The sequence below is a fragment of the Paramisgurnus dabryanus genome, chromosome 17, assembly GCF_030506205.2.
Source record: "Paramisgurnus dabryanus chromosome 17, PD_genome_1.1, whole genome shotgun sequence".
Lineage (NCBI taxonomy): Eukaryota > Metazoa > Chordata > Actinopteri > Cypriniformes > Cobitidae > Paramisgurnus > Paramisgurnus dabryanus.
The window spans coordinates 30,725,711-30,748,953 of NC_133353.1; the positions used below are offsets into that span (position 1 = coordinate 30,725,711).

At 38.1% G+C, this 23,243-nt stretch overlaps 1 protein-coding gene across 1 annotated transcript in view; it reads left to right on the top strand.

Annotated features, from left to right (window-relative positions):
* Positions 1-23,243, top strand: part of ush2a (Usher syndrome 2A (autosomal recessive, mild)) — a 328,961-nt gene that overhangs the window by 98,484 nt on the left and 207,234 nt on the right. Inside the window, exons 21-29 of the mRNA XM_065288316.2 lie at positions 1,940-2,070; positions 7,745-7,871; positions 10,261-10,362; positions 10,469-10,657; positions 10,749-10,879; positions 11,824-12,100; positions 12,361-12,564; positions 13,195-13,275; positions 17,842-18,027. Coding sequence (XP_065144388.2) covers positions 1,940-2,070; positions 7,745-7,871; positions 10,261-10,362; positions 10,469-10,657; positions 10,749-10,879; positions 11,824-12,100; positions 12,361-12,564; positions 13,195-13,275; positions 17,842-18,027 — 1,428 coding nt within the window. The remainder of the gene's footprint in view (positions 1-1,939; positions 2,071-7,744; positions 7,872-10,260; positions 10,363-10,468; positions 10,658-10,748; positions 10,880-11,823; positions 12,101-12,360; positions 12,565-13,194; positions 13,276-17,841; positions 18,028-23,243) is intronic.

The following is a 23,243-nucleotide window of genomic DNA, read 5'->3' on the forward strand; positions in this document are numbered from 1 at the left end:
ATACAAGTGTACATTTGTACACACAGGGAGTCATGTTGGGTTGGTATTGAGATGGTATAATCTCCCTATCAGTTGTATAGATCTAAAGTCTAAAGAAACATCTTGCTGCTCTACATTTGGTCAACCAGACTTCAATCCACTGGAGATTCAATGATAGATTAAGTGGAATCTTTTTAATCTAAGGAGCCTGTATATACGCAGGTCTGTAGTCACAGCCTTCAACATATTAATGAACTTGTATTGAAAAAGGGATATGACTTCAAAGGTATTTTTACATCTGATTTTAGGTCAGATGGTGAAAGGTTTTCACACAAAACAGTTTCAGAGATTTTTAAGCAGGATTCTTGTGGGATTGAATCTATCAAGGGTAAAACTACTAAGACACAATGGGACCCTTCAGACAGTGCTGAATGTTTTGTTCTCACCAGCATTACAGACACACACACACACACACACACACACACACACACACACACACACACACACACACACACACACATAGATAAAGCAACTATAAGTAAAATCAGAGTAGATTTTCTCACACTTCTAGGGATTTTATTTGTCTTTTGTTAATGCGTTCTTATGAATATGACTGTAATGCACATGAGCAATTCCAGGATTAGAGATGTGACATTCGCAGTCAAAACTAAAAATATCATTTTTTTTAGAAAATGCATTTATTACCAATAAATATCAGTCTATACTCATGTTTTCTATTTTTGATGAGAGAAACATGCATGGGTTATGGATGTGACACAATGCAAAAACCAGAATCAATAACACCCAAACATTGACGTTTTACACTCACCTAAATGATTACTAGGAACACCTGTTCAATTTCTCATTGATGCAATTATCTAATCAACCAATTACATGGCAGCTGCTTCAATGCATTTAGGGGTGTGGTCTTGGTCAAGACAATCTCCTGAACTCCAAACTAAAGGTCAGAATTGGAAGGAAAGTTGATTTAAGCTATTTTGAGCATGGCATGGTTGGTGCCAGACGGGCCGGTCTGAGTATTTCACAATCTGCTCAGTTACTGGGATTTTCACGCATTTTTAGGGTTTACAAAGAATGGTGTGAAAAGGGAAAATCATCCAGTATGTGGCAGTCCTGTGTGTGAAAATGCCTTGTTGATGCTAGAGGTCAGAAAGGAATGGGCCGACTGATTTAAGCTGATAGAAGAGCATCTTTGACTGAAATAATCACTCGTTACAACCGAGGTATGCAGCAAAGCATTTGTGAAGCCAAAACAAACACAACCTTGAGGCGGATGGGCTACAACAGCAGAAGACCCCACCGGTTACCACTCATCTCCACTACAAATAGGAAAAAGAGGCTACAATTTGCACAAGCTCACCAAAATTGGACAGTTGAAGACTGGAAAAATGTTGCCTGGTCTGATGAGTCTCGATTTCTGTTGAGCCATTCAGAGTCAGAATTTGGTGTAAACAGAATGAGAACATGGATCCATCATGTCTTGTTACCACTGTGCATGCTGGTGCTGGTGGTGTAATGGTGTGGGGGATGTTTTCTTGGCAAACTTTAGGCCCCTTAGTGCCAATTGGGCATCATTTAAATGCCACGGCCATCCTGAGCATTGTTTCTGACCATGTCCATCCCTTTATGACCACCATGTACCCATCCTCTGATAGCTACTTCCAGCAGGATAATGCACCATGTCACAAAGTTCGAATCATTTCAAATTGGTTTCTTGAACATGACAATGAGTTCACTGTACTAAAATGGCCCCCACAGTCACCAGATCTCAATCCAATAGAGCATCTATAGGATGTGGTGGAAGCACGACAAAAGGTCACGAATTACATTTGTAAAAGCACTCTTGCAGACCATTTTAAACAAAAGACATTCATTTGTATCATAAGATAAGATTATTCGATTAGGCTTACGATGCGAAACGTGTTCACACTCTGTCCAGGTTTGCAGCTGAGTTTCCGGACACGGGCGGAGGAGGGACTGATCCTGTTCGCCGTTTCACCCGGAGAGCAGGAGGAGTATGTCGCTCTGCAAATACACAAAGGCCGTCCATACTTCCTTTTCGACCCCCAGGTACATTATTTGTGCTGCATAGATGTTTATAAAGAAAGACTTTTTGTGCATTTGATGAACTATAGACTAATTGGTTTATATACTTTAGCTAGAGAGTGTTTGAGAGCAATTAACTTGTTACCCGCAGATATCGAGTGGCAATAGCATGCTAATTACGCCACATCGCAGTACTTGCATGCGGGGTCGCTGCTGTGACTATGATGATGAAAGCAATGATGAAAGATTAGCATCCAGGAGACCACCGAGAATCTCTCCCCACCAATAAGTGGCATTGCCGAATGTGGACGGTTTTGCATTCGTAAACACATTTTGTCGAGGTAGTTTGATAATTATAACTAAAAGTGGTGTCATGCCCAATTAATGTCCCCTGATAGCGTGCCCATTAGTTCCCTCATTAACGAATTCAACAATTCTAATGGGATTAGCACCATGGGATGCTAATTGAGCGTGACACAGGAAACTGGTATGCTTCCCCACACACTATTTTCTAATGATGAAATTAATGAGCATTTTATGAAACACTGTCTCATGAAAGCATATTTAGTTCCTGTAAAGGCTGTCACAAATGATGCAGCTTTTCCCAATGTCTCCTTATCGGAGATAACCGGGTGATGAGTGTTTTCCGGACGTAGAGTGAGGAAAGAGGGTTTCTCCGAGGCCCGTGGGCATGATTAGTTGCTTTAGCGCCACGGACGGCACCCATTTCATCTTAAACAAACTCAAGGGCTATTAAGCAAGAGTATGTTGCGCACTGTGTTAATGACGCACACTCCGTCACTAAACCCTATAGCAGCTTACACGGGACGGTTGTGGAACAAATCTTTAATGAACTAATTGGAGTATTAGTACGTAAATTCTTATCTTTTCACCGTGCCTGCTGTTTTTCATTGGCCATTAATTTAATCGTTAAAGGATCTTTAGCATTTTATGTTTGCATTCTTTTTTTAAGTTGTAATCAATTTCTCAAGTATATTTTTATGTTTTATCCTGAAAAAAACCAACTCAGAACAGGACCTGATTGATTATTCATTTAGTTTAATTAGCAATTAATTTATGCAAGTAGATGATTTGCGGTGTAAATATCCTCTAGCAGTGTTTTTTAAAGTGATGAATGCTGCGACTAAACATTTGGGGTTTAGTCATTAGGACTCCCAAGCTTAGATGTTCAGGAACAGTTTAGCTAATAATGAAAAAAACTTGTATTTGCTCACTCGAGTGTCTTTGAAAACCTGTAGCGCCATTCAGTTCTTCGGTCAAACACAGAACAGAGTTATTTATAGCATAAACTCCTCATTTTCATACAATGATGCAAAAACTGAAATCTGTAAAAGAATTTATAGAGCACATACGTAATTTTTTGGGGGATCTTATTTGGTAATTTTTTTGAAAACTTAAAAAGCACCTATTACATTACTAAAAACAATGTTTTTTGGTGTATTTGGTATAGTACAATGTGTACTAGTACAAAAACACATTATTTCCACATACTGTACATCATGGGTCTTCAACCGGGGGTCCGCGGCCCCCAGGGGGTCCGTGACGGAACTGCAGGGGGTCGACCAAATGATGTTCAACAACAAGCTATTTTTTGCTTAAAACGTAAAATATATGTACAAAACGTTACATGTCCCCTTTAAGTTGTGCACGTGCGTGGCCGCATAGGTTTGAAGGCGCGCGTTCAGTTTAGCCAGCGGACCAAAATAAAATATCTAAAGATTATAAATGTCCACTCAGGAAGCAGCAGTAGCGACAGAAAAGTCATCATAAAACAGGTAAATCTTATGTGTGTCTTTCAGAATGTCATTTTAGATGACATGTCATGTTGTCTCATCTATATTTCTGAACTTGGACGGCTGTTTCACACGGTTCAGATTTAAACGCTAATCCAACAGGCAAATGACACCACACCGCGTCCGCATTTTAAACTGTGACAAAACTATCGCTCGCATTTAAAAATTAATGAAACACGCGCCGTGATGGTGATTTGTGCAAGATTCATAGTCAGGTTGAAATCCGCCTCTTAAAAAGTTTCCCCAAAGAAATGCGCTCGGACTCGTTGCATGTTGTTCTCCTGAGTCTGATATGAAGCTATGCAGAAAACAAACCTGCGTTACTCAAACTCGTGACAATGATGATACACGAGAAAGGCAACAGACCTTAGAATTATAAAGTAGCACAACCTCTATCCCCACCAGAATAGACAGTCTTTGTGCCATTCACCATGATCAGTCTTCTTTATAAACTGAAAGCCCTTGTCCAATTCACAGTAAAATGAAAATATATTACACTGAAAATACCTTAAAATAATATATTATTATTATTATTATTATTATTATATTAATATAAAAACTAAATTACTTTAACAAAAAAATTATGCATTTTAATATAGTATGGCTGTGTGACAATATGGTTTGTTTCTATTTATAAAACAGTTCCAGTCCTTGATTCTGATTGGTTGTACTTTACTCCACTTTGCGTTGTGCCTAATACGAAAAGGCAGACTCTCGTACCTTACTGCTAACTTAAATATCTTTGTTTTACACATTTAGTATTAGGGGGTCCCTGCTCCATGCCTCTCTAATCTAAGGGGTCCCCGACCCCAAAAAAACGTTGAAGACCCCTGCTGTACATTATTGTTGCTCCATAAATCCCTCCTTTTCTCAAACGCACCTATTTTGTACAAAGCTCATCATACAAAAAAAGCGCTGTCTCAAACAATTAACCATCTGTACGTTGTGATTGGCCTGAATGTCATTGTTTACTTTGGGATTTGTGCCTTTTGCATATCGTGCATCATCACGTCGAAAGGTCACGCATGATGTATGCGAAACTACCACCCCAGTGTTTACAAGTGTGGAGAAAGAGGACCGTTCCGACGTTGTTGTATGTCGATTGATATTAATTAATGTATTTGTGTCAGTTTATTGTTTAAAATGGTCCGCAAATGTTCGTTTCACATATGTAACGCGTGACCTTTCGACATCGTTACGCATTACATGAGGTCGCGCTATCGCATCACTCGGCTATTGCAAGATGAGAAGTTGTGGTTTGAAAGTGCATATTGTTCTTGCCAAAAATGACAATTGTTTGCTAGATATGACCCTCATGCCTCATTTGAGATCATTAAGAGCCCTTTAAATCTGCAATTTTAAACTGAATTTAAACTGTAACTGTTGGGGTCCAATAAAGTCTATTAAATGGATAAAAATCCTGGAATGTTTTCCTCAAAAAAATTAATTTCTTCTCGACTGAAGAAAGAAAGACATCAACATTTTGGATGACATGGTGGTTAGTAATCTTTTAATATGTACTAATGCACACCAAAGGAAATGTACAATCGTGAATCGGACAATTGATGCTCTTTAAAATGAAACAAACTTATTTTAAATATCACTTATTAATGTTTAATTTAAGAGTTTGTCATTTTTGTTTATTCTAAAAAAAAAATTTTTTACCCAGCGTTGGGTCAAAAGGCACAAACCCAACCCATTGGGTTGCAATGCACTGTACCTTGATTTGGGTTATTTCAAGCCAAAATGCTCATTATTTGGGTAAAATATTAAATTTGTGGGTTAATTTAACCCAGTAGCTGTTTTTTTGTCCCAACCATGGGTGGAAAATAACCCAGGAGTTTTAAGTGTGTATTTGTAAGACCCAATACAATTTGAAGTGTCTAGATTTAAGATCAATTAACCTAGTTTAAAACAAATTGCACTTAAAGGAACAGTATGTAAGAAATTTATATCAATTAATCATAAAATGGCCCTGATATATCACTAGACATTAAGAAATCATTTTCATTTCAAATACTTTTATCACTGACAACAGTGGTCCGGCCAGGATATTGCCATTTAAAAAGTGGAGTTGCAGCCCTCAACTGATGTTTATGTTGTCATGTTGTGTATTGGCCACAATTTGTGTGATTGCAGTACCAGTTATAGTCACAAGTTTTCTGATTGCAGTACCAGTTTTGGCCACAATCCTACATACTGTTCCTTTAATTTACAAAATTACAAAAAACTTAGTTTTAAGCAATTTTGTCTAGTTTTTAGATACATTTTATTTTTTTAGTGTATTTTATAAGTCAGTTTTGTTTACCAAATTGGCGGATTTTTTGTTTAATATTAATATTGTTGCTTCTTTCTAGCATTTCTGCAAAGGGGTGACCATGGGCAGCAATATTTTCTGTCAGCAAATAATAGTCTGTTCTTCACACAAAGCTGTTGCATGACATATTATTTATTTATTTTTTTGGGGGTATTTTGTATTTTCTTACATCATTTGGTCTCTATCCACTTACATTGTGGGGCGGAGAGCAGGCATAAAATGCTAAATATAATTTTTGATAATACACAAAAGAAATTCAGTCAAATAGCTTTGAAATGACATACGAGTATAAACTTGAGTAAATGAATAAACAGAATTGTACTCCTCCTTTATATGGCATGTGGCAGACTTGCATACAAAATATATCAGTTACATTGTTTTGTCTCAAGATGCACACCAGTAATGTTTTTGTAGGGTATGTTTGTAAAAAATTCTTAAATGTCCTAATATAACTAAGCCCTAGTCCTGGCTTAATCTAAACCTTGTCTGGGAACATCAGATGTTCAACTGGGAAAGACTTCTAACCACCAAATATACACAGATTCTTTTACAAAAACGTTGACCAATGACCGCGTACAATGCGGGACAATTACCAAATTTTGGCCTGGCATGATTAAAGTTATTTGTCAAACCGCTGGTAGATGATTATTTTTAGAAAGGCTTTAAGGTGTAGTGACAGAATTGATCTTCCATCGTAAAAAAGCCCCATTGAATACTTTCAAAGGGAGGAGGGATAAGAATGCAGTGTTGTCTGTTCTGTCTTTTCCCTAAAGCTGGTTCTCTCTCTCTCTCTCTCTCTCTCTCTCTCTCTCTGTCTCTCTCTCTCTCTCTCTCTCTCTCTCTCTCTCACTCTCTCTCTCTCTCTCCTGCCCCCTGCAGTAAGCATATCGCAGGCCTGACTTCCCTCAGCATCCACACACATATTGATTTGATCATTAAATCTTCATCACAAAGAGGAGATGCGATACTTTGTGTCCCGCCGCTTTCACTGCAGAGCACTCAGTCAGGCTGTTAAGTGTATGAACCTGAATGATGTCATATTTTAGCGGGACAATAACCCCATCTTATGTTGATGGTGCCAGCTTGTGAAATTTACTGCTTTTGGGGGATGTCCTATCTCTGGGCAGAAATCCTCAGCCCTGGTGTTCTGTGCCAAGAGAGATCCTCATGATAGTTTATCAACTTCTTCCCCAACTTCACCTCCATAAACACAGATATTGGAAAGTAAAAAGTCAGTCTTGATATATCTGTGTGCTCATTTTTTATACTATCATGGTACCATACTAAAGTTTGTCTCTAACTGCCTACTGTAGTTGCTTTTGTGGGCTTTTAGTTTTGTTATGCAGATTATATGTATTTACGTATATAAGTAAGGACATTTCGTGATATCACAGTATGCATACTAGCTTAGATAGCTACATACAGAAGCAAAGATTGTGCTTTTGTTACTTGGGGTACTTTCTAAGCTCACGTCCTCCATCGAAACATGCCGATCAGCTTTCATTCATGCAGTGTGTGCATTGTGTCCAAGATGAGCAAGCGATTAACCCTCAGCGTTTGATGCTAGGCTTCAGCCGTGGCCCTCAGCCCTCTCAACGATGGAGGTAGACGCTATAATGACAACCAGTGGCACCATCTGATCGCTACCAGAAAGCAGGCCGTGGGAAAAATCATTGTCGACAATCAATACAGCGGTAATGATGCAAACACACGTATGATATTCATGGGCCAGCACCACACGCCCACACCTGTCCTATTTTGCTCTTTAACAGATTTTAAGTGAAGGAATTATCAAGGTTAATTGTTGCCATTCACGGTGTGATTAGAATAATTAGGGCAAAGAAGCCTCTCTTTACCTGAACTTACATTTCAATTAAGGCTGGAGGTGCTAAATTTCTCCCTCATCTTGTCTTAAAAGGGTCTTAGGGGATTTTTCTTTCAAAAAGAAGTGTGGCTTTATTTGAATTACTCTTTGGTATATTTTGACTTAAGTGAGCACTGATTGAATGTAAGAAAAACTTCAAGTTAGTTCACCCAAAAAGGAAAATTCTGATATTATTTACTGACCCACATGTGAATTGTTTGGACCCAGATGGCTTTCTTTGTTCTTCACAACCAGTGGGAACTGTTGTTTTTTGGTTTGATTTAATTTTCTTCCGGGGGGAGTGGGTTTGGGGCTCGGCATTTATTCTGACGCAACACTTAGGTTGCTTAGCAACGACAGACGCTATGTGAGCATCCAAGCATTTTAAAAAGAAAGTAAGTAACGCGGACGCATTTTCGGCATTTCGAGGGGCAACCTTCTGATCTCTCTGATGAAGCCAATACGAAAGTGATTTAAACTGCAATTCATCGACTGGCCGCTAGAGGCTGGCTCCAAAAGGGAGTCAATTACCATAGACCTGAATGTTAAAATGGCTAACTTTACAGTAGAAAATAATATATTTACAGCCTGGAACAAAATTTGTTTTTGGTATATAGCTAATTTTGCCCCTTATGACAACTGAGAGGGTGGGGAATTTTTTTTGTAACTTATCCGTTTAAATTATATCAAGCCTTACACTTCTGCATAATTAAGGGGCTGGGCACTTGAGTGACCATTAAACAGCCACTGCTGTCACTAGAATCGAGCTAGGCGGTGTGGTTTCAGCAACCAGTCACCGCAGGCTCACCCACCTCACTTCACCTCCCACCTTTTTACCCATTTTCGGATAATCGCGAGTGATGCGCGGTGATGCGCGGCCAAGATGGCGATAGCAGGCACCGCCTATTATTGGCTTCAAAAACGATCTTCAGAAACCAATGGGTGAAGTCACGGACACTACCTCCATGTTTTTTACAGTCTATGGGTTTAAGACGCATAAGGTGCCCCAGCTTACTCATCAAAGCATTGATTTACCAATCAGAGAGGCTACAGAATTTCAAAAGCGTTTTTGATTAAAATTAATTGGCGTTTTTCCATGGGTGCTCCGACCTTTCGGTGGGTGCTCGAGCCCCAGAGCACCTACGGGATCAGCGCTTGTGAAGAGGGTGGATTGACTACTTCTTTTCAAGTTCCAAAAGAACGCAAAAGCGTTATAGACGATTTCCAGACAATAACATAAATTGGTTAATTAGCCCAAACTTTACTTCCGGTAGACTTCCGGAAAGAACAATAACATCATAGTCCCACTAGAGTAGATTATTTCTGATAACAAGCAAAAAAATGAATGTATACAATGTTAGCTACAGATCTTTGAATTGTTGCCTGGCTGCCGAACCTCTATTTGCACGGCAGGCACCTCCATGTTCGCTGTCTCCCCTCGTCTTTAGGAATCTGAAATATTTGTATTTTTAACAAGGTATTTGTTCCAGAGGTCAGTTTAAGCACTAGCCAGCCGTATAAACAAACATGCTGTGATAATCTGCGTGCGTCCAATGAAACGGTCTATAAAATAACTTTTTGCTTTTTGGGTCATATTTTCCGAGTGGTCTTAAAGGTGCATTGTTCAGCTTTTAAAAAGATCTTTTGACAGAAATGCAATATGATATACATAATAATATTATCAGTGGTTTATAAAGACCTTACATAATGAACTGTATTGTTTTTATTATCTTAGAATGAGCAGTTTTTTATGTACATACAGTACACTGCGATCTCCTTCAATGGAAGTTGCCGTCATGTTTCTACAGTAGCCCTAAATGGACAAACTGTTCAACAAAGCACATTTCGTCCCAATGTTGTTTCAGACAACGACATGTTTGTCCTGTGGGAGCTACCGTAGCTTCTCATTGCGTTTTGAAATTAAGGTTGGTTGTAATTCGCAATCTTACCACTAGACGCGCTAAAACCCATACTGTACCTTTAAGGCACACAAGCGTGATTGTCGACAGTATAATTCTTTATGAAAGTTTTAATCTGTGCCTCATGGTTGGGATGAATAAAGAATGCCATAAGGGGTTTGAAAGACAATTTTTTTTTAACTCTTTAAATACTATAATCCCACTCTGATTATAATACCAACCAGTTGGAGTCTCAGCAAAACATTATCGTATAGATTTAATATAGATTTTTTTAGATCATAGTCACTTTTTTCCCTACAGGGTCAGCATCAGCTACAAGTGGAAGTACCATCATTGGTCAGAACACGGGCGTCTTCATCGGAGGCATCCCAGAGAATTTCACCATTGTTAGACAGGACACTGGTAAGGGCCTTGGTTTACTTATTTATGGGCTTGTCATCTGAAGGCAGAGATTACCTCTACACACCTAACTGTGTGTTTGTGTGCTTTTTTATGGGTGTGCATACAGGTCCAGCCAAAGTGGTGCGGCAGAGGTTTGCCGGGTGTTTGAGGGATGTGTTGGTCCAGAAATCTAACGGCACCAGTGATGTTTGGCAGCCTCTGGACTGGGACACGACACTAGAAAGTCACGAGACCTACGAAGGCTGGGAGGGCTGTCCTGCTGTTTCCGAAAATGGGGCTTATTTCCTCGGACATGGTTATACAAATTTTACGATGATGAAGTTTTAATGTAAACATTGTGATATTTTTAATAAGTGTGTTACTTTCTTTTTTGACGTTAACTTCAGGGTTCCTAAAGGTCAAACCTGAAATGCTCACTGGTGGAGATTATTTTGAAATATCATTTGAGTTCAAAACCGATCAACTGAATGCACTGCTGTTGTTTGCCTATGATATAGATGGGAAAGATTTCATTTTGGTGAGTTTGCTTTCATGTAAGCATTCATCTAGCTAGATCATTGCTGTTATACGTAAAGTGGTGTCGATTGTAGACTTTTTGGGGCAGTTTCCCGGACAGGGTTTAGATTAATCCCTAGATTAATTAGTTATGTTAGGACATTTAAGTAGTTTTTACAAACATACCTTACAAAACAATACTGGTGTGCATCTTGAGAAAAAACAGTGGCACTAATATATGTTAAGATATGTCAGGTGAGTTCAAACATAAATTTTAGTCTGGGACTAGGATAAGCCCTGTCCAGGGATCCGCCCCTTTGTGTTTGTATGCGGGTCAATGATGTGGGATTAATTATTTTGTGTCCATATGGTTCAATTAAATGTAAGAGGGTTTACTTGCATACATTCTATTTTTTGAGGACCAAGTTTATTTTTTATTTTGAAAGAATATTTGGGGGAAAATTGCAAAAATTTCAATGTGATGTAACCGGTCTGTGTCATTTGTCGCAGTTTTCAGCATATGTCAGGACAAATATCACAAAACGTATTACAATTTACATTTAGAAATAACTAATAAAATAATATTTTAAAATTATTATATATTTTTTAATGATTACGCTAACATGACACCAACGTGGATAAAATATTTTATATTTCTCATTCTTTTGCGCAATTGGCAGTTACACCATTTGACATTTTCAGGTCCATTCAGTCTTAACTTTTATAAAAATGGTGCAAATGTAATTTTTTATTGCATACAATTAAAATAAATAGAATATGTGCATTGAAATAAACCTGATAATTTTTTTTTTTAATATTTTTGAATCTTTTTTTAAATCTTGCCAATCCGTTTTTTTTACTGAACCAGGCATCTTTTGTAGATTTATGACAAAACACATTTTTGTCTGACCAAAGCATTATTGATTTGTTTGTGTGTTGTGCGTCTGTTGTTTGTATGATATTTAGGCTGAGCTACAGGGTGGAATTCTTTTCTGGGTGTTGCGTTGGGGTGAGCAGACAGCAGAGCTGAGTGTTTGGGTGGGCCTGTCCTACTGCGACGGGACCTGGAACTCATTGAATGTGCTAAAGAGAGGGTCTTTGGTTAGTGCCGGTCTTAATGATGTTTATGAACAGGAGAGGAAGAACATTGGTGGTCTACTGACCATCAGCTCTCCGCTTTATCTTGGGGGAGTCCCACCTGAAGTTCTGCACCCAGCGTTGAACCAACACAGTCTTCTACATGGTGAGACACACATTTACAGGTGATATCTTATAACATTTCTCCTATGATCGCTTACAACAATATCAGGTAAGAATATAAGTGAGAATCTTGTATAGTGTGCCTTTTTATTAGTGTATATGGGTTCAGATTTAACTTTCCCCCTATTGTCCCCCATGTTATTTCTAACTCCTGAGTTTAAATTATCATTGTTTCCGATAAACCATTCAGCTCCTTTTCATTCTCTCTTTGTTCTCTCTTTCTTCCTCCCTGCCACTATGCAGGTTTCGGCGGCTGCATCAGGGATGTTAGATTTGCACGCGGGCCTGTCGTAAGCTTGGCGGCTGTGTCCAGCGGTGCTGTCAGAGTCAATCTGGATGGATGCCTGTCAGCTGACACCAGCGTTAACTGCAGGGGAAACGACTCCATTCTGGTGTACACGGGCAGAGACAGGAGCGCAGAGGACCTGACACTACAGCCCTTCACGGGTAAAAGCAGCACCCCAACTCGTTCTCCAGCACGCTCTAGCCAAGCCTCATTGACCCACGGCTATTTTGGCTTCGTGTTGCCTGCTCGTCTCTGTGTCAGGCGATTGTTTGGCCTGATTTGTCCTTTCTGCTCGGGGGTTTGTTATTGTAAAGATCGAACAGAAGAACAATATAATACATCCGCCCCAGTAGCGAACGCAGACACGACACAGAGAGCGCCAGAGGTCGTCTAAAACGGGTACTGCTTGTCCCCTTTATCAGCAATACTGTAAAAATGTTGAGAACCGCAACTTTGCTAATGCACATGGACAAATATAGCAAGGCTGCTATACAGTATATAAACAGTAATATGCAAAAGTCTTAGGCCACCACAACCACATTTTATTAAGAGACAAACAGAAAATAAATGTCTTTTTTAGGCATCAGTCAGTATTTAGTGTGACCTCTCTTGGCACTAAACACAATCTTGAGCTTTTTTGAGGGGCCTAAGAATTTATATATTTTTGTATTTAAATATCACTTTGTTTATTATGAGTCAACTTGTATACTTAAATGTTCTGATTTCTTTGTATGAATTCAATATTTATATATATTTATATAGGATATTCGTTGAGTCTTTCTTTGTTACAGAGTACTTGTACAGAGTGATGGCATCAGGAGAAGGAGGCTGGACAGTCGGGCCGTGGCAGCGGGGCCGCAGCAGAGAAACAGGTAGGCCAATTGGATTTTTCAATTTAGGTTATGGGCTTTGGCACGTTGAATGTCAGTCAATGTGAAAAAGACCAAAATTGTAACTGTCAGCCTGATTTTTCTTTGTTTATTTTGATTATTATTATTTGAACCTATGTCAAATCTAGTATACTGTATGATAAAGTACAACAAGCATCCCAGTCTATCACAGAGATCTGCATTATGTTGACTGATTGGTTAGTTAGTCACGTGATGCAAACAGAACTTAACGCTTTCTGCCACCCATGTTTCATATAACGCCAACAGTACAAAACAGACCCACCTGATTATACTGATATAAAACTATTAAGCAACAAAATGTTGTAAACAAAAATACGGCATATGCTGTCTGCATTAGAGGCAGAGAAGCGTTTTTCACGCTTTTATGACCTCAAGAATTGACTGTTGTAACTTGTTACTAGTGGCGTGTCACGCAAATTAAGTAAACAAGCTTCAGCTGGTTCAAAACGCTGCTGCAAGAGTGCTTACTCGATCTAAGTAGTATGATCCTATAAGCCCAGTTTTGGCATGTTTACCCTGGCTACCGGTTAACAAACACATGCATTTTGAAATATTGCTATTCACCTATAAAGCCCTCCCTTACGAAAACAAAAACAAAAAATGGTTACAGTAGTAAAACATGGTAACCACAAAATTACCATGGTTTTGACAACTATGGTTTTCAAAAACCATAGTTAAACCATGGTTAGTGTAGTAAAAGCATGGTTTAGCTGATAGTAATCAATACACCAAAAAACCATGGTTAATACACTTTTACCACAATAAAACCATGGTGAATTTTCTTTAGGGATCTACTGGCCTCCCATCATCATCATCACTGATATCACGAGAATTCGTAAATATTGTACAAGTTGGCTAATTCGTATGAATTCATTAAGGCAAATCGTACAAAAACTTACAATGTGGTTGTATCAATTGGTGAAAATTAGCCAACTGGTAAAATATGTACGAATTCTTGTACTTGAATTTTTTTTTAATTCTTATTAAATTGTATAGTGCAGTATTTAGAGAGCACCACTGGCCCGATTCACCATTTTACATTTTCTATGTATTAGTACATGTTAGCGATATGCAAAAGGTACAAACCCCAAAGTAAACGATGATGCGAGTTATTGTCTCCAACCTAAATCTCTTTTCTTGGACTACAACAAACACACAGATTGTAGACAAGACCGACATTATCATAATTCCTCCCGCTTCGGACTGTAAGTTAACTTCTGTTAGCATTGCGTGTGCGTGAACCTTTCAAACATGGTAAGGAACATCACTTTCCAGCTGACGTCAGAGGGATTGAGGCCAATCACAATGTAAAGATTAGCTGGCCAATCAGGGACACAGAGCTTTTCAAATCCATGTGTTTCAGGAAGAGAGTGAAATCTGGAGCTACAAAAATGTACGGTATTTGGAAAATAATGGGTTTCTTTACCATAAACCACACAAACACATTGTTTTATACCAGATACACAAAATAACGTTGTTTTTAGCAATGAAATAGGTGCGTTTAATTATATATGGATCTGAAGTCTGCCCAGCTACAACCAACCACTTCCTTTAACTTTTAATAAAATTTTGTTTTTAATTAATTCCCATTAAACTACTACTAAAACCAGAGTTTTTGTTACAAAAAAATATAGCTGCAACGTTTTCAAAAACATTTTCAAGTTTGCGTTTTTAGGACCACAAAATGTTGTTGTATAAACGTCAGCCCAAATCCTTAAAACATTAAACGTTTTTGATTGAATACGTTGTTGTGTAAATGACCCCTAACTATGTGCCAGAGTGCAATAATTTGTAAAGAACATTGTGAACTGGGTGACTCAATAGTGCCCTGTTTTACCGTATCTCTAAAGTCAAATGCCAATAGGTAGGCTTTTGATAGCACTGAATGTGCTTTAAAAGTTAAGAGCTGTACTAGGGCTCGGTTTGACACTGGATGACTATGTCCGATCAGATACCAAAAATCCAGTAAATATACAGTACTGTGCAAAACTCTTAGGCCACCATCACCAGCTTTGTTGTTTTAGTAAAGTTTTAATGTCCATCCATATTTATTTTCTACTCATTTTTTAAGATACACACAGAAAATACAGGAAACATGTACAAAAAATTAAAAACAAAACTGAACTTTCAGGACTAAATGTCTTCTTCAGGCATCAGTCAGTATTTAGTGTGACCTCTCTTGGCACGAAACACATCTTAAGCTTTTTTGAGGAGGCTGAAGTTCTGAAGTCATTTGATTAGAATTAGAAATTAGGATTTAATTTCATTTAGGTTTAAGAGATCCTGTAGTTTCCTGCTATTGCTCAAAGGGAGTTTATCCTAAATTCTTGACACTTCAGCTTATACTTTTATACAGTTTTTAAAACTACTTACACATTTCCTGTATTTTCTGGTTGTGTTCTAATAAAGATACTGAGAAATAATTATATATCATCACTATACAATTGCAAAAACATCAAATCTAATGGTAGCATCACGGTGTCCTAAGACTTTTGCACGATACTGTATACTTTTTATAGTATAGTTTTGTGTAATTACAGATTAATTGTATGTTTCCGTAAATACAGAATTGACTGGCTGCTAAACCCACCTTACAATGATATTTGCTGAGCACACACATTGACCGGCACACCACCTTTCTCACCTGGGACACAAAAAGAGCTAAAACAGCCAGCGCCATAGACTCTGTGCTGATATTTGTTTGTGTCATAGTTTTCAGGCCAAGCCGTTTTATTCTTATCTGCACAATATATGTCGCAGTCAAGGAGATGAGATGCTGTTTGGTGATAGCTTATCGTAAGGCTCTCTGTAAGAGTGTACGCATACATTGCCTTTTTACAGATGAAGACACTGGGTGTGTGTGTGTGTGAGAGAGAAAGAGAGAGAGAGAGAGAGAGAGAGAGAGAGAGATTTAAAGTTTGCAGTTATTAAAGGGACACTCCACCTTTTTTGAAAATATCATTTTCCAGCTCCCTTAGAGATAAACATTTGTTTTTTGCCGTTTTGGAACCATTCAGCCAATTTCTGGGTCTGGTGGTACCACTTTTAGCATAGTTTAGCATAATCCATTGAATCCAATTAGACCATTAGCATCGCGATCAAAAATAACCAAAGAGTTTTGATATTTTTCCTATTTAAAACTTGACTCTTCTGTATTACCGACGTAAAATTTATAGTTGCGATTTTCTAGGTCGATATGGCTAGGAACTATACTCTCATTCTGGCGTAATAATCAAGGACTTTGCTGCCGTAAAATGGCTGCAGCAGGTGTAGTGATATTACGCAGCGCCCGAAAATAGTTCTCTGCTATTGAAAGGTACCAAGGGGACTATTTTCGGGCACTGTGTAATATCATAACTTTAAATTTCCCGTCGGTCTTAGTACACGATGCACCTACAGAAGAGTCAAGTTTTAAATAGGAAAAATATCAAAACTCTTTGGTTATTTTTGAGCGCTATGCTAATGGTCTAATCAGATTCAATGGATTATGCTAAGCAATGTAAAAGTGGTACCGCCAGACCCGGAGATTTGCTGAATCGATTCCAAAATGGTAAAAATGAAATGTTTAACTCTAGGGGAGCTGGAAATGAGCCTTTTTTTTTTTAAAAAGTGAAGTGTCCCTTTAAGAATTTTATATGCATTCTTGAGCATCAGAGTTTTTTTGTCTACGTTTGACTTTAGCTTATCTTGTATATTGCTATATTTAAATTGTAAAAAAAGTAACATTTCCTTTTCAATAGACAATTTGTTACCACAGGACAAGAAAGAGTATATTGGGACCATAAAGTAAATTTTTTGCCTTTCAGCGGCATTACAGTTATGCATTTGGCAGATGATTTTATTCAAAGTGACTTACATTTTTATCAGCATGTGTGTTCCCTGGGTTCAAACCCATGACCTTTTGCACTGCAAACGCAATGCTCTACAACTGAGCTGTACAGTTGGTTAAAAACACCTGTGTAATTCGTAATATCGCCCACACTGATTCCGATGATAAATCATTAAGACTTCCACTTACATTTGTATACATGTATCGTAGGTCAGACCAGCATCCCGTTGTGGATATATCACACGCATGTCTGCTGTCTGGCTTGTTTTGACTGTAAAAAAGAGCGCTAAAGAGATTCGCTAACGCGCGACGTGTCATAATTGATGCTTGTTGCATTTCTGCATATGTTTGACTGCTTTATTTATGCCCCCTAAAATGCGAATCCTGAAGAGAAAGCGAGCCGTGGCTTGATGGGCGTGAAATATAGCCCGGAATCAACGCTGGATGTACAGTCATATTAAATCAGTGCTGAAAAAGTTACAACTCTAATAAATTGTATTTATGCTAATGGTTAGATATGATTTACTGTGTCTATTAAAAGTGAAGAATGTGTGCGCTGCTTTTCTTTGGCCTGACACACACGTTCTCTCCTTCCCAATTGGATTCTCACACTCTCTCTCTCTTTCTTCTCCTCCCCCTGACTTCCCCTCTCTCTTTCTCGTCACGTGTGTCTCTCTCGCTTATTATTTCCTGTTCAGTTCCACAAAGTGTGCTGCCTCCCTCCAGAGTTGAGAGTGTAAATGGTTCCAGCGTGGAGGTGAGCTGGGAGGAGCCGGTGGAGGTCAGAGGTGTAATTGAGAAGTACGTACTGAAAGCGTACAGCCGGGAACGTCCCTCTTCGTCCCCTATCAGCGCCGCCTTCCCCCACTCTCAGCACCTGACAGGTGAGGGGCGCGGCGCCTGGAGCTCGGCTCGGACACCATTTAAACAAGTTGATAGGATAACTTACTAACATTAGCTGAACGTACACTGTACAATATTACCTATAGTGTAATGCACACAAGAAAAGTCTTTCTATAATATTTGTAGATGTGAAAAATGCTAATTTGTAATTTTTTTACAAGGTGGCTAATTCGTATTCATTCATATGACCTGTTTTGTATGATTTGCTTTTGCCCTGTGACGTTTGGGTTGGGTTTTGTTATATTTTTTTTATGATAATCGTATGTTTTTGTACGATTCAGTTTTGTACAAATTAGCCAACTTGTAAAATATGTTCGATTTCTTGTGGGATGAGGCTGGTTATTTAGAGTCTTGTGTGCATCAGGGTTCCCACAGGTCCTTGAAATGTTTGTGAATCTTGTGAATTCAAAGCCCTGGGAAGTTTTTCAAAAAAAAAAAACATACATAGATAGTCATTGAAAGTGCTTGAATTTATTTTATGCAAGTTTTCTGGAAAAAAAAATCCATATTATTCCCTATGTAGTGTAGGATAATATCATAAAAATTCTAGACTTTTTAAGCACACGTGCTAAACTGTCCGCTTTAAATGCTTATATCTTCTCTATGCGAATGTTGATTCATACCAAAATGCTTTTTTGCATAGTTGTGTTTGACACATGAAAACTTCTCGGGTTGCGTATGTAACTGTTGTTCCCTAAGAAGGGAACGAGACGCTGCGTCTCCCTTGCCATACTTCCTGCGTCCCTGTAATGCCGTCTTTGCCAATATTTTAGATAGCGATATACTTTCTGGCTCCCGCATCACCCTGTCGTTAAGCCTCACCATTGGTTGAATTTGATATACACATTCAGACGCACTTACACCTGGAGGCGTCCCCAAAGTGTCACCGCAGTGACGCAGCACGAGTTCCCTCGAAAGGGAACTTTAACAATGTATCTTTAAAGGTAACATGATGTTACCTTGCTCTCACTTTAAATGTGTCCCCACATTTAGTCCTTGAATTTGAGGGTATTGGTTCTGGAAAGTCCTTGAAAGGTCATTGAATTTTAAGTTAACTAAGGTGTGGGAACCCTGATGCTTTTATGTATCTATTCAAAATGAATATGTGTATGCATTTTTACATGTTCTTAAAGTTATTGATTGAACTGTCAGAAAAAGTGTCAAAAATGGCCCTAGCTGTCACTTGGGTGGTACCCTTTCAAAAAATACACCTTTGCGTCTAGCAAGAGCATATTAGTACCTCAAAGTTACATATTGGTAACAAATATATGAAGAGTTTGGTTCCAAATCGCAATAAATCAATTTTGACTAATTTGGATAAAAATGTGTTTTCTATACCAAGAAAGTGACGAGATGAAAACCACTATTTTTTGTTACAAACTTTCACATAGTGTCTTTAGGTTATAATAACATTAGAATTCATGTCCATAATTAGATTTTCAAAGATTTATTATAAAAACGTATTATATTTTTTTTTCCGCAAAATGCAATAAATCCATGTTTTTTTTGTGCTATAAATCTATTGAATTTATATATAAATGTGCATTCATCTTTGCCATGTTATATTCATTTAGTTGACTAGTGGTATACACTGATTAAAAAATAAACATTAATGTCATTAATCAAAACACTTACTTTGTCATATTAAGAACACTGTCACTGCTGCTGTCATCCTTGGGACGTCGTCGCTGAACTTTTTTGACAGCGATCAGCTATAAAATGTTTTTGTCCTGCTTATTTTCGTTGACTTCAAGAAAAATAATGGAAAGTTTTTTAAAAGATCCCCTGAGGTCAATGTGTTAGCATGACAGAAGCTTGATGCTGTCGGGTGAGAACAAGCAACAGCTGACATTTTTCCTTCGCTTGAGTGCCTCTCACGTAAATTATTCGATTTTGATGGCTTACGTTTCTTCCCCGTCACAGAAAACCACCACAGGTTTATCAATGCCATCAAAAATACTATTTTGTTTTTGTTTGTTTGTTGATCACGAAGTACAAATTAGAAATGGAAAACTAGGATTCTGTGTGAATTCAAAGTGCCCCCATTATTGTTTACAATGGAATGGTGCGCTGTGATTGGTTAAGCGGATTTATTGCATTCTGCAGAGAAGCAGGACTGGGGTTTGTTGCGGTTTGGAAAAAAGGGAGAAAAGATGACAAAATAACACTGCGGATATCAGATTTTGCATAAAATGAAGAATTGACTTTTTAATACTGACCTAATACAATACTGATTTTGACGTTTTGGAACCAAACTTTTCATATACATGTACCTAAGCGGTACATATTAGGCACTTTTTAAAGGTACTGCCCCAGTGAAAGCTAGGGACAGTTATTTGATCATTTAAAATTGCCTTAAAATAATTGTTATCTCTTACTTGAACAGACATCTGAATGAAGTGACATCATTTGAGTTTTGAGGAGGCAAGACTGACAGCCTCAGTCACCATTTACTTGTATTAAATGGAATTAAACATTGTCAAAATTCTCCTCTCGTGCTCTGCAGAAGAAAGTCAAGCGGGTTTGGAGCATCATAAGGCTAAATAAATCTTTAGAGTTTTTATTCTTTAAAGGTATTAAAATCTTCGCTAAAATGTACTTCAAAAATCACTTTTCCAAATAGAAAGACGCGGCAGTGACTCAGGATCCTCGGGACAAACGCTCCTGACAGTTATTGGTCAAGTTTTTTAAGACTGCGTTGCGTGTCAATGTGACATTGCAAGTTTACAGACTGGGAATCTGCTTAGATACTTGAAATTGCTTCAATGAACAAATGAGGATCTTGAAACAACGATTACGTTCCCAGATGACCAATCACCACCAATAGACTCTGTCTCTGGGCAAATGGAACCGAGAAGACTCTTTTCTGCCTCGATCTTGGCAAGCTTCAACGTGCGCAAGCCTGGGCCGCGCTAATTTATGATAGCCGTGACACAAAAGCAGAATTACGCAGGCAGATAAAAACCGGGAAAGCAAATGAGTGGGTAACGAGAGGAGACTGGGTCAAACTCTTAATTGAATTAAAAGACGTCTGTCAAAAAAAAAGTTACACTTACCTGGCCAATTATGGCTCGGCTGAAGTGTTTTCTTTCCAGCGCTGACAGAGATCTGTCTGATGCGAAGACATGGTGGACACTGGCCAAAGATCCACTCTATTAAGAGATCCTGCCTTTATTTGGGATGATAGATTTGTAAAAATACATCATGATTTTAAACCAAATTAATCTAAAAGCTGCATTTTTTTAACTTAAAAGCTGGGGATTTTTTAATTCTTGAAACAGCTTTATTAATGGCAAGTATGCAAGTAGGAAAAGTTTGCAGCAGTAGCATACAATGAGTTTAAATAGAGATTGAATGCAAAAATGAAATAAAGAGTGATAAGTATAGTAAAAGTTGGCTTTTTTGTAATAATTCACACAGATAGAGAAGGTTTAATCATTTAAAGGACAAGTTCGGTATTTTAGACTTAAAGCCCTGTTTTCAGATTGTTTATGGTGAAATAGAATGGTTTTGACTGAAATTTCGACATTTTCGGCTGCCCTGAGAATTTTCGCGTGTTTGTGTTTCAGCTCAGACCTCTACAATGGGTTTAATGGTGCACTGGAACAATCCTTCCTAAAATGCATTAAACTTTCGTTTACAAAGACGTGAAACTCACCGAGTGGTCAGGGGTGTTCACTGATATGCTCACACAAAAATCGCTGCAAAAGATGCTTTCCAACAGCTGTTTTAGCATTCGTTGTTAACTTGTGGACCTATTTCCCCAAACGCCTCACACCCGTACATTCTTCCGCTTAGAGCTTGAAAAATAAACACTCCAGCCCAGGTGGTGGCGCTAATCCGCCTTTGCCAATTGCAAGAATAGAAACAAAGTTCCCGGCGCGGAGTAATACCGTACCTCACAGGACGTCTAATACAGTCAATGGAGTTGGTAAAAACTACGATAAAACCTGTTGGAATGCGTCTTTTGGAGCGATTTTTGTGTGAGCATACCAGTGAACACCCCTGACCACTCGGTGAGTTTCACGTCTTTGTAAACGAAATTTTAATGCATTTTAGGAAGGATTGTTCCAGTGCACCATTAAACCCATTGTAGAGGTCTGAGCTGAAACACAAACACGCGAAAATTCTCAGGGCAGCCGAAAATGTCGAAATTTCAGTCAAAACCATTCTATTTGACCATAAACAATCTGAAAACAGGGCTTTAAGTCTAAAATACCGAACTTGTCCTTTAATCACTTTTATTTTATACAAAAATAAATTATTTTATATTTTTTATAAGACACAAAATGGAGTCTTAAAAGTCAATTTTATTAAAACAAATCCAGATAATTTACTCACCACCATGTCATCCAAAATGTTGATGTCTTTCTTTGTTCAGTCGAGAAGAAATTATGTTTTTTGAGGAAAACATTCCAGGATTTTTCTCACTTTAATGGACCCCAACACTTAACAGTTTTAATGCAGTTTAAAATAGCAGTTTCAAAGGACTCTAAACGATCCCAAACGAGGCATAAGGGTCTTATCTATCGAAACGATTGTCATTTTTGACAATTAAAATAAAAAAATGCACTTAAACCACAACTTCTCGTATATCTCTGGTCATGTGATGCGCCAGCGCGACCTTATGCAATACGTCATCACGTCAAGAGGTCATGGATGACGTATGCGAAACTCTGCCCTAGTATTTATTTACAAGTGTGGAGAAAGAGGATCGTTCCGACGTTGTTGTATGTCGAATGATACTAATTAATGTCTTTGTGTCAGTTTATTGTTTAAAATAGTCTGCAAATGTGCATTTCATATATGTAACACGTGACCTTTCCACGTCATTACGCAATAACGTGAGGTCGCACTGGCGCGTCACAGGACCGGAGATAAACGAGAAGTTGTGGTTTAAAAGTGCACTTTTTTTAAATATTTCTTTAAAAAAATGACAATCGTTTGGTATCGTTTAGAGTCCTTTGAAACTGCAATTTTAAACTACATTAAAATGGTTACGTGTTGGTGTCCATTAAAGTTCATTAAAATGAGGAAAAAAAATCCTGGAATGTTTTCCTCAAAAAACATAATTTAACATTTTGGATGACATGGTGGTGAGGAAATTATCTGGATTTTTAAGAAAATGGACTAATCCTTTAAATATAGGTCATTTTTTACACAGAACTTATGATAAGACTTGAAAATATGTTGTTTT